This window comes from Vipera ursinii (assembly GCF_947247035.1).
Source record: "Vipera ursinii genome assembly, chromosome: Z".
NCBI lineage: Eukaryota > Metazoa > Chordata > Lepidosauria > Squamata > Viperidae > Vipera > Vipera ursinii.
In genome coordinates this window covers 3088555-3100915 of record NC_139517.1, presented here as the reverse complement: position 1 = coordinate 3100915, position 12361 = coordinate 3088555, and the positions used below count along the sequence as shown (strand labels likewise).

Below are 12361 nucleotides of genomic sequence, written 5' to 3'. Positions count from 1 at the left end.
GCGGCAGCCCATTTTTTTTTTCAACCGACAACCTTATCGTTTTTTTTTTTTTTTGCTATGCCATGTGACAAACACGAGACGCCACAACATCATCATTTCCGGTCTTGTATTGACCTCTTCCCTCTCCTTCCTCCTCTCCAAATACAGACAGGAAAACATCCGCTCTATGTCTTCATGGAGAATCTATGATTATCTCACTCGGAATTTCCCATAAAGAGGATCGACCATAGAGGTAAGCTGTCTAGAAGGACTGTATTTACCGGAAGCACTATCTATACTGTTTCCACTTCCTTTCAGTCTTCTCTTCGCCGTCCCGGAACCATAGAGTAGTCTGCCAGAGTAACTTCCGTGGGCAAAAAAACACCATAGAGTTTGACAGCCCTTAAAAATACCCCTAAACCAGGGGTAGGCAACCTCGGCTCTTTTATGACTCATGGACTTCAACTCCCAGAATTCTGGAATTTGAAGTCCATCAGTCATAAAAGAGCCGAGGTTGCCTACCCCTGATCTAGGCCAAGGTTAGGCAACCTTGGCTCTTTTATGACTCATGGACTTCAACTCCCAGAATTCCTGAGCCAGCCTGGCTCAGCTTGGAAACCTCTCCCTTTCCCCTCAGCATGGCTGGCTCAGGAATTCTGGGAGTTGAAGTCCACAAGTCATAAAAGAGCCGAGGTTGCCTACCCCTGCCCTAAACCCATTAATCACTGGCAGGTCTGAAATGGGAGTTGGAGTCAACCCAGAGTTTTCCGAAGTGCCAGTTTGTGGTTATATAATGTTAAGAAATGGAGCTTTCGAAAGCAGTGTCATATCTAGAAACGCTGCACCTGTTGAGCTTTAGGCTGCATGTAAGGCCAAACCTTGGTGAAGTTTCCACAAAATGGATTAAAGTCCCTCTTTTTAATTATTTAGACATTTAATATACGTCTCTAGTGCATTTAGTGTATGGTGCAAAGCTTGGAAATGGCTTAATCCAGTCACCTATGAAGTAAAAGTGAAGCATTTGCTTCCTCACAGTATCAACCATTTCATATAAATCAATTTTTTTCAAGCTGGGCAATTTTTAAGATGGATGGACTGCAACTCCCAGAATTCCCTAGCCAGCCATGGCTGGCTAGGGAGTTTTGGGAGTTGCAGTCCATCCATCTTAAAAGTTGCTCAGCTTGAAAAACACTGATTTAAAATGATGGTTTTATATGATTTCTAATAACTACCGGTATTTCACTTTTCAAAGAACAAAAATTGAAGGTGATTTCTATAGCCTTATATCCTATTCCCGTTTTCCTTTTGTTGGTCAAGATGTTGGTCAAGACTATTTCAGGTTACAACCTTATTTTTATTTAAAGCCATTGTTAAGATTTGGAAATTGGACTAGTGAAAAGCCAGACGAGAAATTGGCACCTTCACCTCCTGATAGACCCCAACAGCTAACTGCTGCTTCTTTAATCCACCCACAAACTACTTCTTTATTTTTCCATTCTGAACTACTCTCACACAGTTGTTATTACTTTTTAGTGGGTGGGAAAATACATAGGCATTTATATTTTAATATTCATCAGGAAAGATCAAGGGGGGAAAAAGGTTGGTTTTGTTAAGGGAAAATTAATTATAACATCTAGCTATTTATTTAAAACAACATGTTCATCAGACCTGCTAATTCAGGGGACCATATTTTAAAGTGGATCTTGTTTCAGGCTTGAATTTCAGTTTTCTTTCTGATTTTTACGCTGAACACAGGCAGAGATAACCTCTACGAACGTGATTAGAACAATCTTCTAGGGACAGTATTAAGTATCCTTAAGTATTCTTACCGTGAAAGCTATTTTGAAAAATGGTAGAAATTCTAGCTGTGGAAAAAAAAAAGATTTTCTCCTGGCTTTGCAAGGTGCGCTTTGATGGCTTTCTCATAAGAAGACACGAACAAATTGATTCAAACATTTTTATTTTTTTTATTTTTACATTATTTGCTTCTTTCCCAACCATCTCCCTCCTTCTGGGTTGTAAATATCTCAGATCTCTTTCTAACCCTGTATTTTTTTGTTGGCCCAACGCCCTCCAAAAAGACAGGCGGTCACGGATTCTGGCAAATTGTGTTATTTGCACAAGGGTACCCTAACCCGCACAACATCTCTTGCCTGTTTGCCCTTAAATCCTCTTTTCCTGTCAGTACATGGACGGCTTCTCTTCGCCCTTGGGATTGGTCAGTTTCTCCAGGTTTTTGCTTAGGATGTGGTACAGCTCAGCCTGTGGTGAAGAGAAACGACAAAGGATTAAACACAGAAAGAAATATGCCCCCATTCCTTTCTTCCTGCCCTCATGATCTTCCCCTAGTAGAAATTCACGACGATTGGTTCAGCTTGCTTACATAAAATCCACGGATGTCAAGCACCATGATCTGCATCTCTCGGTAAATGGCTTCATCACGTTCGTGAACCAAACACCGATAATCCATCTGCAGGAACAAAGAAGCAAATTACAACTAGCTAGCCTTGACGAAGTTACCTCGTTGGATAGGATAGGATAATAAAATGCAGAATAGAATAGAATAGAATAGAATAGAATAGAATAGAATAGAATAGAATAGAATAGAATGGATTGGATTGGAATGGAATGGAATGGAATGGAATGGAATGGAATGGAATGGAATGGAATAGAAAATAGAATAGAATAGAATAGAATAGAATGGAATGGAATGGAATGGAATGGAATAGAATAGAATAGAATAGAATAGAATAGAATAGAATAGAATAGAATAGAATAGAAAATATAGAATAGAATAGAGAATAGAATAGAATAGAAAATATAGAATAGAATAGAGAATAAAATAGAATAGAATAGAATAAAGAAATTGTAGAATAGAATAGAATAGAATAGAATAGAATAGAATAGAATAGAATAGAATAGAATAGAAAATATAGAATAGAATAGAGAATAGAATAGAATAGAATAGAATAGAATAGAATAGAATAGAATAGAATAGAATAGAATAGAATAGAATAGAATAGAATAGAATGGAATGGAATAATAACTTTATTGTCACTCTGAATGTACACCAATCGGCATACATTAAAATGAAATTTCATTGCATATAGCTCTCAAAGGGTCACCACCTCTGATATATACTACATAAACATGGCAAAATAAATACAGAATTAAGCAACTATCCACATATATATATATACAGATAGTTCTTGACTTACAAGAATTTGTTTAGTGACTGTTACTTTAATAACTGTGGCAAGAAAGGTCGCAAATTGGGGCAAAACTCAACAAATGTCTCACTTAGCAACATAAGTGAGGACCCAGATTGTTGGGGGCAATTAAGCTGACTTTGTAATAATGCCGCTTGGGGTGTGTGTGAAAGCCCTAATAAGCAGGCATATACATAGAATGAAGGCTACTGCTAAGCTTGTAAGCAGCCCTGAGTCTTCGGAGAAGGGCGGGATATAAATGGAATTAAAATAAAATAAAATAAAATAAAATTAGTGCAGGTTCGAGTCCCACCAGGCTCAAGGTTGACTCAGCCTTCCATCCTTCCCAGGTAGGTAAAATGAGGACCCAGATTGTTGGGGGCAATTAAGCTGACTTTGTAATAATGCCGCTTGGGGTGTGTGTGAAAGCCCTAACAAGCAGGCATATACATAGAATGAAGGCTACTGCTAAGCTTGTAAGCCGCCCTGAGTCTTCGGAGAAGGGCGGGATATAAATGGAATTAAAATAAATAAATAAAATAAATAAATAAATAAATTTTGGGCTCAGTGTGGGTCCTAAGTCAAGGACTAATTGCAATGAAACTTCTGCCAGAAAACAACCAAGCTCAGAGAGCACCAAGGACCCCACAGTCCTTCTCCTCCTCCCACACCCCCTTTAAGCACTGTTGATGTTCCCTAGTTGGGTAAAGAAACGTCTGCAAGAAAACAAGCCAAGCTCAGAGAGCACCAAGGACCCCACAGTTCTTGGTCCTTCTTTTCTCTGCAAACTCCCCTTCCCTTCTAGCACTGATTACGTTACCAAGTTGGGTCATGAGACGTCTGCAAAAAAAAACAGCCAAACTCAGAGAGCCCCAAGGACCCCACAATCCTCCTCCTCTCTGCAAACCCCCCTCCCTTCTAGCACTGATGATGTTACCTAGTTTGGGTCATGAAACGTCTGCAAGAAAACAGCCAAGCTGAGAGAGACCACCAAGGACCCACAAATTACAACCAGGTTAGGTTTCCAGGACAGTTTTAGACACAACGTAAGTTTGCCTGGCGTCATGTGAATCCAGCCACTGGTACTTGAAATCCAGGTTTACAGCTTAAACTCTTCTCCAAGTCCAGAGACACTCGATTTATTTAAAATATCAGGATGGAACCAGTTAGTCAGGAGCACAGTTTCAAGAGATGTCGTCGGCGTTAATTCTTGGTGAGGGTGCAGTGATTTAAATTTGCACACTGCCTGACTCCAGTGAGTCTGGGCAGTTCAAAATCTATATGAGGCAAGAACTTTATTAATGGGAATAATTCTTGCAGAGGCTTTCCCATCTCCGAGAACTATTACGTTAAGCCTTGCAATGAGTTAGTCAAGGTCTTGACTCAATCTGCAATTGGGTTTTTGTTCTGTTTTTTTTTTTTTGGCCTTCTCGTGATCAATAGCAGCTATTTTGGCTTCCAGGAAGGTCTCCTCCTTGCCTTGAGTCACCCCCCACCCCCAAATTTTCCTATCAGACCTGCCATCCAAGCAAGTTACAAACAATTGCAACCTTCTTTCTCCATCACTTACCACGTGAGTTTCTTTGGAGGCCTTGGCAACTGCATCGCCCCGCTCCAAAAAGTATCTAAAAGAACAAGAAAGTATATTGGATCTACAGCGTTAGGACTAGGGGAATTTATTTGTTTATTTACTTGGTATGTGTTGCAAATCTCTTTGGTTTTCTTCATGAGATTGTTGGAAGCAAGTTTGTCCTTGGGTCTTTCCTAGGGCTCAGAGAGGGAAATGAAGTGGCCCAAAGTCAGCCGGCTTTAGGCTTCAACAGTCACCCAGTTTCCAGCTTGGCGTCATAACTACACACCATGCTAGTTTCCTTTCTACGAAAAAGAAAGAAAGAAAGAAAGAAAGAAAGAAAGAAAGAAAGAGAAAGAGGAAGGAAGGAAGGAAGGAAGGAAGGAAGGAAGGAAGGAAGGAAGGAGCGCCATAACTACACACCATGCTAGTTTCCTTTCTATGAAAAAGAAAGAAAGAAAAAGAAAGAAAGAAAGAAAGAAAGAAAAAGAAGGAAGGAAGGAAGGAAGGAAGGAAGGAAGGAAGGAAGGAAGGAAGGAAGGAGCGCCATAACTACACACCATGCTAGTTTCCTTTCTACGAAAAAGAAAGAAAGAAAGAAAGAAAGAAAGAAAGAAAGAAAGAAAGAAAGAGGAAGGAAGGAAGGAAGGAAGGAAGGAAGGAAGGAGCACCATAACTACACACCATGCTAGTTTCCTTTCTAGGAAAGAGAAAAAAAAGGAAGGAGGGAGGGAGGGAGGAAGGAAGAAAGAGAGGGAGAAAGAAAGGAAGAAAGAAAAAAGGGAGGGAGGGAAAAAGGAAGGAAGGAAGGAAGGAAAAAGGAAGGAAGGAAGGAAGGAAGGAAAAAAATAAAATACACAAGCCATTAACTTCCTAGGTGAAAAAGCACATAGGAAACCCTTTATGTGTCCTAGAATTCCAGGACTACATCCCCTATTACTGTTTCCAGATGGATTAAACCCTCATTTTGTGACTTCAACACCAATTTTTCCTCCTCCTATATATATATATATTGGCTTTGTTTACTGTGTCATGGCTCAAGAGAGCCAGAATTGACCTATGAATGTCTATTCCGTGGGGTGCAGTGATGATGTTACCTAGTTTGGTAATGAAATGTCTGTGACAACCAAGCTCAGAGAGCACCAAAGTCTCCCCTGCAGTGTATGCCTCCCAGCATACACAAAGGGACAGCACAGCAGGAGGCTGATGGTGCAGATCAGCAGAGGGGCTGGACAGCTCCAGGCGATAACTGCTCACTCAGGATAAGCCTAATGACTTAAGCTGTTGACAGCCCCAGGCATGGTCAGCCTGGTGGGGAGCCAGGATCTACACCCATTGTCACCTTGCACTGGCAGGAAGCCCAGGTTTGAACTGATTGGATGCCATCCGCCTGGGCAGGTACAAATAGACGCCAGGCTTCCCTGTTTCCCCAGTTCGTTCTGTTCAGAATAAACTCATCTTTACCCCAGCTCTGTGTCCGTCTCTATGTGAAGCACGCGACTTTACATCCCCTTCCTTTTTTTCTCCTCCTCTTCCTCCTTTATCTCTTCCTCCTTCTTCTTTCATCTCCTTCTCCTCCCTTTTTTCATTCTACATTTTTTCTTCTCCTCTCCTTTCTCCTCCTTTATCTCCTTTCATCTCCTCCTCCTCCTCTTCTACTTCTCCTTCTTTTCCTCTCGTCCTCCTCTTCCCCCACGTTTATCTCCTCCTCTTTCTTTCCTCTCCTCCTTCTACTTCATCTCCTCCTTCTTCCTCTTCCTCTTCTCTTCCCCCACCTCCTCCTCCTCCTTTACTTCCTTCTCCTTTTCATTCTTCTACTTCATCTCCTCCTCCTCCCCCTTCCCTTTTTCCTCCCCCTCCATAATCCCTCCTCCCTTCTAGCACTGATAATGTTACCTAGCTGGGTCATGAAACGTCTGCAAGAAGGCAGCCAAGCTGAGGGAGCACCAAAGGACCCTACAATTCAACTCTTGAGCTACAAATATTCTCCATCAGTATTGCATGTTCTGATTTTTCTTTCTCCTATCTTGGCCTTTCACCGACGCGGAGGGAAATATCACCCTGGATGCCAGCAAGCACATTTAATAAGGAAGGGCCTGTTAGATGTTTTTGCGCCAGCCATGGCAGTTCCCCCAAAAAGGTCATCAGATGGGAGCAAAGAGGCATCTTTGCTCCCATCTGGTGGGTCAGGGGTCTCCGGCCCCTGCAGCCCCATTGGAGAGAGTTAATGGCCCTCCAGCCCCCTCACTCTCATTGGTAAGGGAGGGGCTGGGGACCCCCATAAAAACCTCTGCTCGGGGGCTGCTCCCTCTCTTGTTGCTTTCTTGTTCAAGCTCCCTCTGGGAATGATCCAGGAGCTCAATCCAGGCATGGATGCTTCCATGCCAGGGAACTCTTTCTCTTTACTCTATCTTTAAATAAAGCTTCATCTGACCGCATCCCTGCGTGCTGCCTTTTTCTTGGAAGCACCTCAACGAACCAACGGTCTCGTGAGGCCATCTCACAGGGCCGTCCATGATATTCCCCCAAGAAAACCCTACATTCTGAGGATTAATTATGCTATGAAGGCGGGAGAAGGACCCCATGAAGCTTGACAGACGTTTTGGTGCTAGAACGGCGCCCGAGTCCAGCGCACAATTCACGACACTCTGGAACACAGATCCCACGGGGGCTCTCTGCTTTGCCTCCTTTCCCTGCTGGCCCTTCTCGACGACTTACTTAGCGATGGTGGTTTGGAAAGCTTCCGCTTTGGTCTTCAGAGCCGTGATACGTTCCAGCACTTTCTCCTGCACGGGAAGGAAACAAGTCGGTGTGCCCACAGGAAAAGACCCCGCAGCCAGGAGAAATAAAAACGTTGGGGAGGGCGAAAAGTCCCCGTTGCTCCCCAATTCTTGTCACCTGAACCGCAACCCCGAAGTCGTTGCCGTCCTCAATTTTGGGGATCATGAACTGGATCCAGGTGGTGACCTGACAGGGATCAGGAGAAAGATGGCGGAAGTTACTTTGCAGGAAGAAATATGTATTTTATAGAGAGACGGCAGCTCCGATCACGCCTCGCTCGCACAAGCACGAAACCGAAGACACCAGCCTGAAGATGACGAGTGGGACCTCGTCGAAACGTCGCCAAGATACCCTCAATCCTACATGGGAAAAGACCCAAATATACTAAGACCTACACACACACACACATATTAAAGGTAAAGGTTCCCCCACACATGCGTGCTAGTCGTTTCCGACTCTAGGGGACGGTGCTCATCTCCGTTTCAAAGCCGAAGAGCCGGCGCTTGTCCGAGGACGTCTCCGTGGTCACGTGGCCGGCATGACTAGACGCCAAAGGCGCACGGAACGCTGCTACCTTCCCACCGGAGTGGTCCCTATTTTTCTACTTGTGACCTGTGGGAGGGAAGAGACCCCCGTTGCCAACTTACCAAAATGCATTTTTCTTTAAACTCACGAACTTCAGGTTTCACACGATCCAGAAGTGAAATGAGAACCTCGTTCCCTTTGAGAAAACCACATTTTGGTGCTGGGAATTGCAGGAGAAGAGAAATTGTCCATAAAATGCTGGGAAATATTTAAAATTCATTCCTCTTTCTTTTTCTTTCTTTCTTTCTTTCTTTCTTTCTTTCTTTCTTTCTTTCTTTCTTTCTTCTTTCCTCCCTCCCTCTCCCTCCTTCCTTCCCTCTTTCTTCCTCCTTCCTCCCTCCCTCTCTTCCTTACCTTCCTTTTCCTCTTTTTCTGTATCCATCTGCAAGGAATAAAAATACATCGATCCATAAATAACATTTTCCACCTCTCACAAGTTGCATTGAATTGGGTGGTGGTGGGGCAAGGAGAGAAGTACCCCAATAACTCACCTCGTCTTCTTTGGGTGGGGGGTCTGGAATAGGGATATCCAAAGGAGCTTTGAGAGTGGTCAAATCTTGAACGTTGAGTGAATTTTCCTAGACGAGCGGAGAAGGAGCTACACTTTAAAAAAAATAAACATGCAAAGATCTTCTGCCAATGAAACTTTGTTTTTAGACATTCACGTACCTTAAGAAACTTATCCAACTGAAATATTTTTGCCGGTAAAAATGTGGAAAGAAATTCTTCGCCCTGCAGGGAAGGAAAAAGAGAAAGAGAGAGAAAGAGAAAGAAAGAGAAAGAAAGAGAAAGAAAGAGAAAGAAAGAGAGAAAGAGAGAAAGGAAGGAAGGAAGGAAGGAAGGAAGGAAGGAAGGAAGGAAGGAAGGAAGGATAGTTATCTGGGAAGCGGAAAATATCCAATAATTGGTGAACAAGTAATGTTTGATGTGCAACGGAGACTTACCTCCTTCAAAAGCGATTCTCTAAAGAGAGCCATCTAAAGCAAAAAAAGGAAATTATGAGACATATTGTAACCAATGCTGGAGCAGGTCAGAAAGATCGCACAAAGTCTTTACTGTCCAGGCTGAAAATTCTCACTAATTCCCCAAATGCAAAGAGAGTTCTAACATTTTTCAGCAAAAAAAAAATTTTTTTTTTTGCTGGATCGAGTGAAGACACTGTGTACAGCCTCAAGCCCCAGGGATCTTTGAGGTCATCTAGGCCAACCCCCTGTTCAGTGCAAGATTCCCTAAAGGATATTTGTGAGATAGCACATCGCCTTTCGTATCCGTAATGCAAACCAACCCACGGCAGCTGCAGCATCCCTGCGGTTTACATGATCAAAATTCAGAAGCTTTTGGCCACTGTTTCATATTTATGACGGTCGCAGGGATTACGCGATCCGCTTTTGCGACAAGCTGAGTCAATAGGCGAAGTTGTTAGTCACTTATCAACGGTGGGACTAACTTAACAATTGCAATGATTCACTGAACAACAGGGGCAAGAAATGGGGAAAAACTCCCTTTAACCAATGTTTCGCTTAGCAACATGAATGCTCAACTGTTGTCATAAGTCGAGGACGTGACTGAAAAGGGTGCTGTTTTGCTTTTGGGATCTCCCTGTTTTAATCTATGTCAGGGGTAGGCAACCTCGGCTCGTTTATGACTCATGGACTTCGACTCCCAGAATTCCTGAGCCGGCATGAGGGAAACTTTGGCCCCCTTCACGACTCGTGGACTACAACTCCCAGAATTCTTCAGCTTGGAAACCTCTCCCTTTCCCATCAGAGTGGCTGGCTCAGGAATTCTGGGAGTTGAAGTCCACCAGTCATGAAGGGGCCATAGTTCCCCCATGTTGGCTCAGGAATTCTGGGAGTTGAAGTCCACCAGTTATAAAAGAGCCAAGGTTGCCTACCCCTGTGTAATAAGCAGAAATGGATAGTCTCCTCCTACTGGGAATTTTAAAAATCCCCTCTACTGGAGTTTTTTTTTTAAAAGAAAATCCCAAGTAGAATTAGAAAAATTGACTTCCGGCCTTCCCTTTTCAACCCCATCCCAAAAACGAAAGCACAGCATTGCTTGCATTAAACAGCAAAATTTCCTTCAGGAGTTTAACTCTAGCAATAAACCCTTTCTGGAAAATATAATTTAGATCTAGGGAATAACTACTAAAATGCATTTAAACAGTCTGGAAATATTGTTTGATCCCCAAAGTATGGGATAAAATTTCCCTTCGGTGTCTTCAGTTAAAAAAAAAACACAACCCCCCCCCCAAAACCCTCCATTCTCAAGCACTCCTTTCCAAAGCCGGTTCTTGCAAACAGGGTTAATAGTTTGCAGCCGAAAATATACTATAGTATTCTGGAAATTGGTTTGCTTGACTATGGGGGGGGGGAGATTTTAGAAGCAGAGTAACAATCCCTGATGGGGGATTGGTGGGGTTTTTTATTGTTGTTTTATTGGGGTTTTAATATTGTGTTGATTGTTTTTAGTGGGCATGTATTTAATCCTTTTTTAATTTTTGTAATTCTGTATTTTTATTCTTGCCCTGTTCACCGCCCTGAGTCCTTCGGGAGAAGGGCGGTATAGAAATATTATTAAATAAATAAATAAATAAATGTCAGACTGACACTGCAATTCTCGATTGCTTCAGAAATGCCCCAGTGGTTTATTCTGAAAGAACAAAGTCAGGGCGTAGCTAATCAATCGTGGCTAAAAAATAATAATAATAATAATTGGGAGCGCTTTTTCCAGCTCAGAAATTGGACTAAACTTTGGCTTCTGCCTTTTTATTCAAATTATTCTTCATTTTTCCAGGCAAGTAATATTTAGTATTTAGGGCACCGTTTCTCAACTTTGGCCTGTTTTAAGATCTGTGGACTTCAACTCCCAGAATTCCTCAGCCAGCCAGCCAGGCTGGCTGTGAGGAATTCTGGGAGTTGAAGTCCACAATCTTAAACTAGCCAAGATGGGGGGAGGCATTCTGGGAGTTGAAGTCCACAATCTTAAACTAGCCAAGATGGGGGGAGGAATTCTGGGAGTTGAAGTCCACAATCTTAAACTAGCCAAGATGGGGGGAGGAATTCTGGGAGTTGAAGTCCACAGATCTTAAACTAGCCAAGATGGGGGTGGGGGGAGGAAACTGGTTTAAAGTTCTTCCAAGTAGTTTCCATTCTTCCTCCTTTTCCCCAACTCTTTTAAAAGTGGGGTCCAAGAAACCCCATACCCCGTTCAGACGTGAACTAACGAAACCGATCCCCTCCTTTCAAATTAAAAACGAAAGCAAAACCCCAAAAAGTCGCAATGTTTTGTTACAAGACAAAAAACAACAACAAACAAAACCTTGTCTTTTTCCCCCCCCCCCATTTTTTTTTCTTTTCCCGTTGATCTTTCCAGGCCTCCAGCTGACAGCCCTCTGAGCCATGCGCAGAGTGCTGATCCCGCATCCCGACCATCCTAACGGTACTAGCAACCGGAAAGGGGTGCGCGCTCTGCACATGCTCAGAGGCCGGCAAGGTTAAAAAAGAAAAAGAAAGAAGATATATAATAAGAGGTCCGTGGCTGGGTCTGGACCCTCCTTTTCCCCCATTTTTTAAATTATTTTTTGCCAACTGCCTTGCAAACCCTTCCCCGTTCACACGTTCTGCCCGCCCACCTTCTCGCGCGTCTCCTTGGCGACACGGATGTTGGCGGTGCAGGATTTGGCCATGGTGTCCGGGGGTCGGGGTGCAGAGACTGGCTTTCGGCTCTCCGCCGCCGCCGCGAAATCGATTTCGCTTTCGCATTCCCACGTTCCGTTCCGGCTTCGCTCCTCCTCTTTCTTCCCTGAACCCTCCCCTGGAGGGGTGGAGGGGAGAGGCCCGGCACCTCGCGTCCTCCTCTCCTTCCTCCTCCTCCTCCTCTTCTCCCCACCCTCCGTGCACGCCTTTCCCACGTTCCCCTTTTGACACGCATCGGCGCCCGGGCAACTCTGCCTCCGATTCCCCGCGGCGGCGCTCTGCGTAGGCTCAGAGGCGCGGCCGTTTGGCCTCCCCCGACTCCTGTAGTTCTTCCTCCGCGTCCCCGGAGGTCGCTTCGCTTCGCTTTCGCTCCGGTTTCGATTTCCAAAGCGGGCGGCTGGCTCTCTCCTCCGGCGACGCCGCTTTCGTGCAAGGCGGGGGGGAAGAAGACCCCCACCCACCCACCCACCCCACATACACACACCCCGTTTGCAAGGTAGACCCTCCCTCCCGATTCAACCCCTTCCCCCGATGCAACT

At 44.1% G+C, this 12361-nt stretch overlaps 2 protein-coding genes across 2 annotated transcripts in view; one reads left to right on the top strand and one right to left on the bottom strand.

The window, feature by feature from the left end:
• Nucleotides 1-1931: 1931 nt before the first annotated feature.
• PSME2 (proteasome activator subunit 2) lies at nt 1932-12300 on the bottom strand. The gene is made up of 11 exons (XM_083379110.1): nt 11759-12300; nt 9069-9101; nt 8794-8856; nt 8616-8702; nt 8479-8506; nt 8187-8284; nt 7657-7725; nt 7477-7544; nt 4759-4813; nt 2363-2449; nt 1932-2241 (listed from the first exon to the last, which is right to left on the bottom strand). The coding sequence occupies exons 1-11, from the start codon at nt 12296-12298 to the stop codon at nt 2161-2163; spliced, it is 1209 nt and encodes a 402-aa protein (XP_083235236.1). The 5' UTR covers nt 12299-12300; the 3' UTR covers nt 1932-2160.
• The window catches only part of RNF31 (ring finger protein 31), a 35552-nt gene continuing 35274 nt past the window's right edge, over nt 12084-12361 (top strand). The window contains exon 1 of the mRNA XM_083379109.1: nt 12084-12318. The gene's annotated coding sequence lies outside the window, so the exon portion shown is untranslated. The remainder of the gene's footprint in view (nt 12319-12361) is intronic.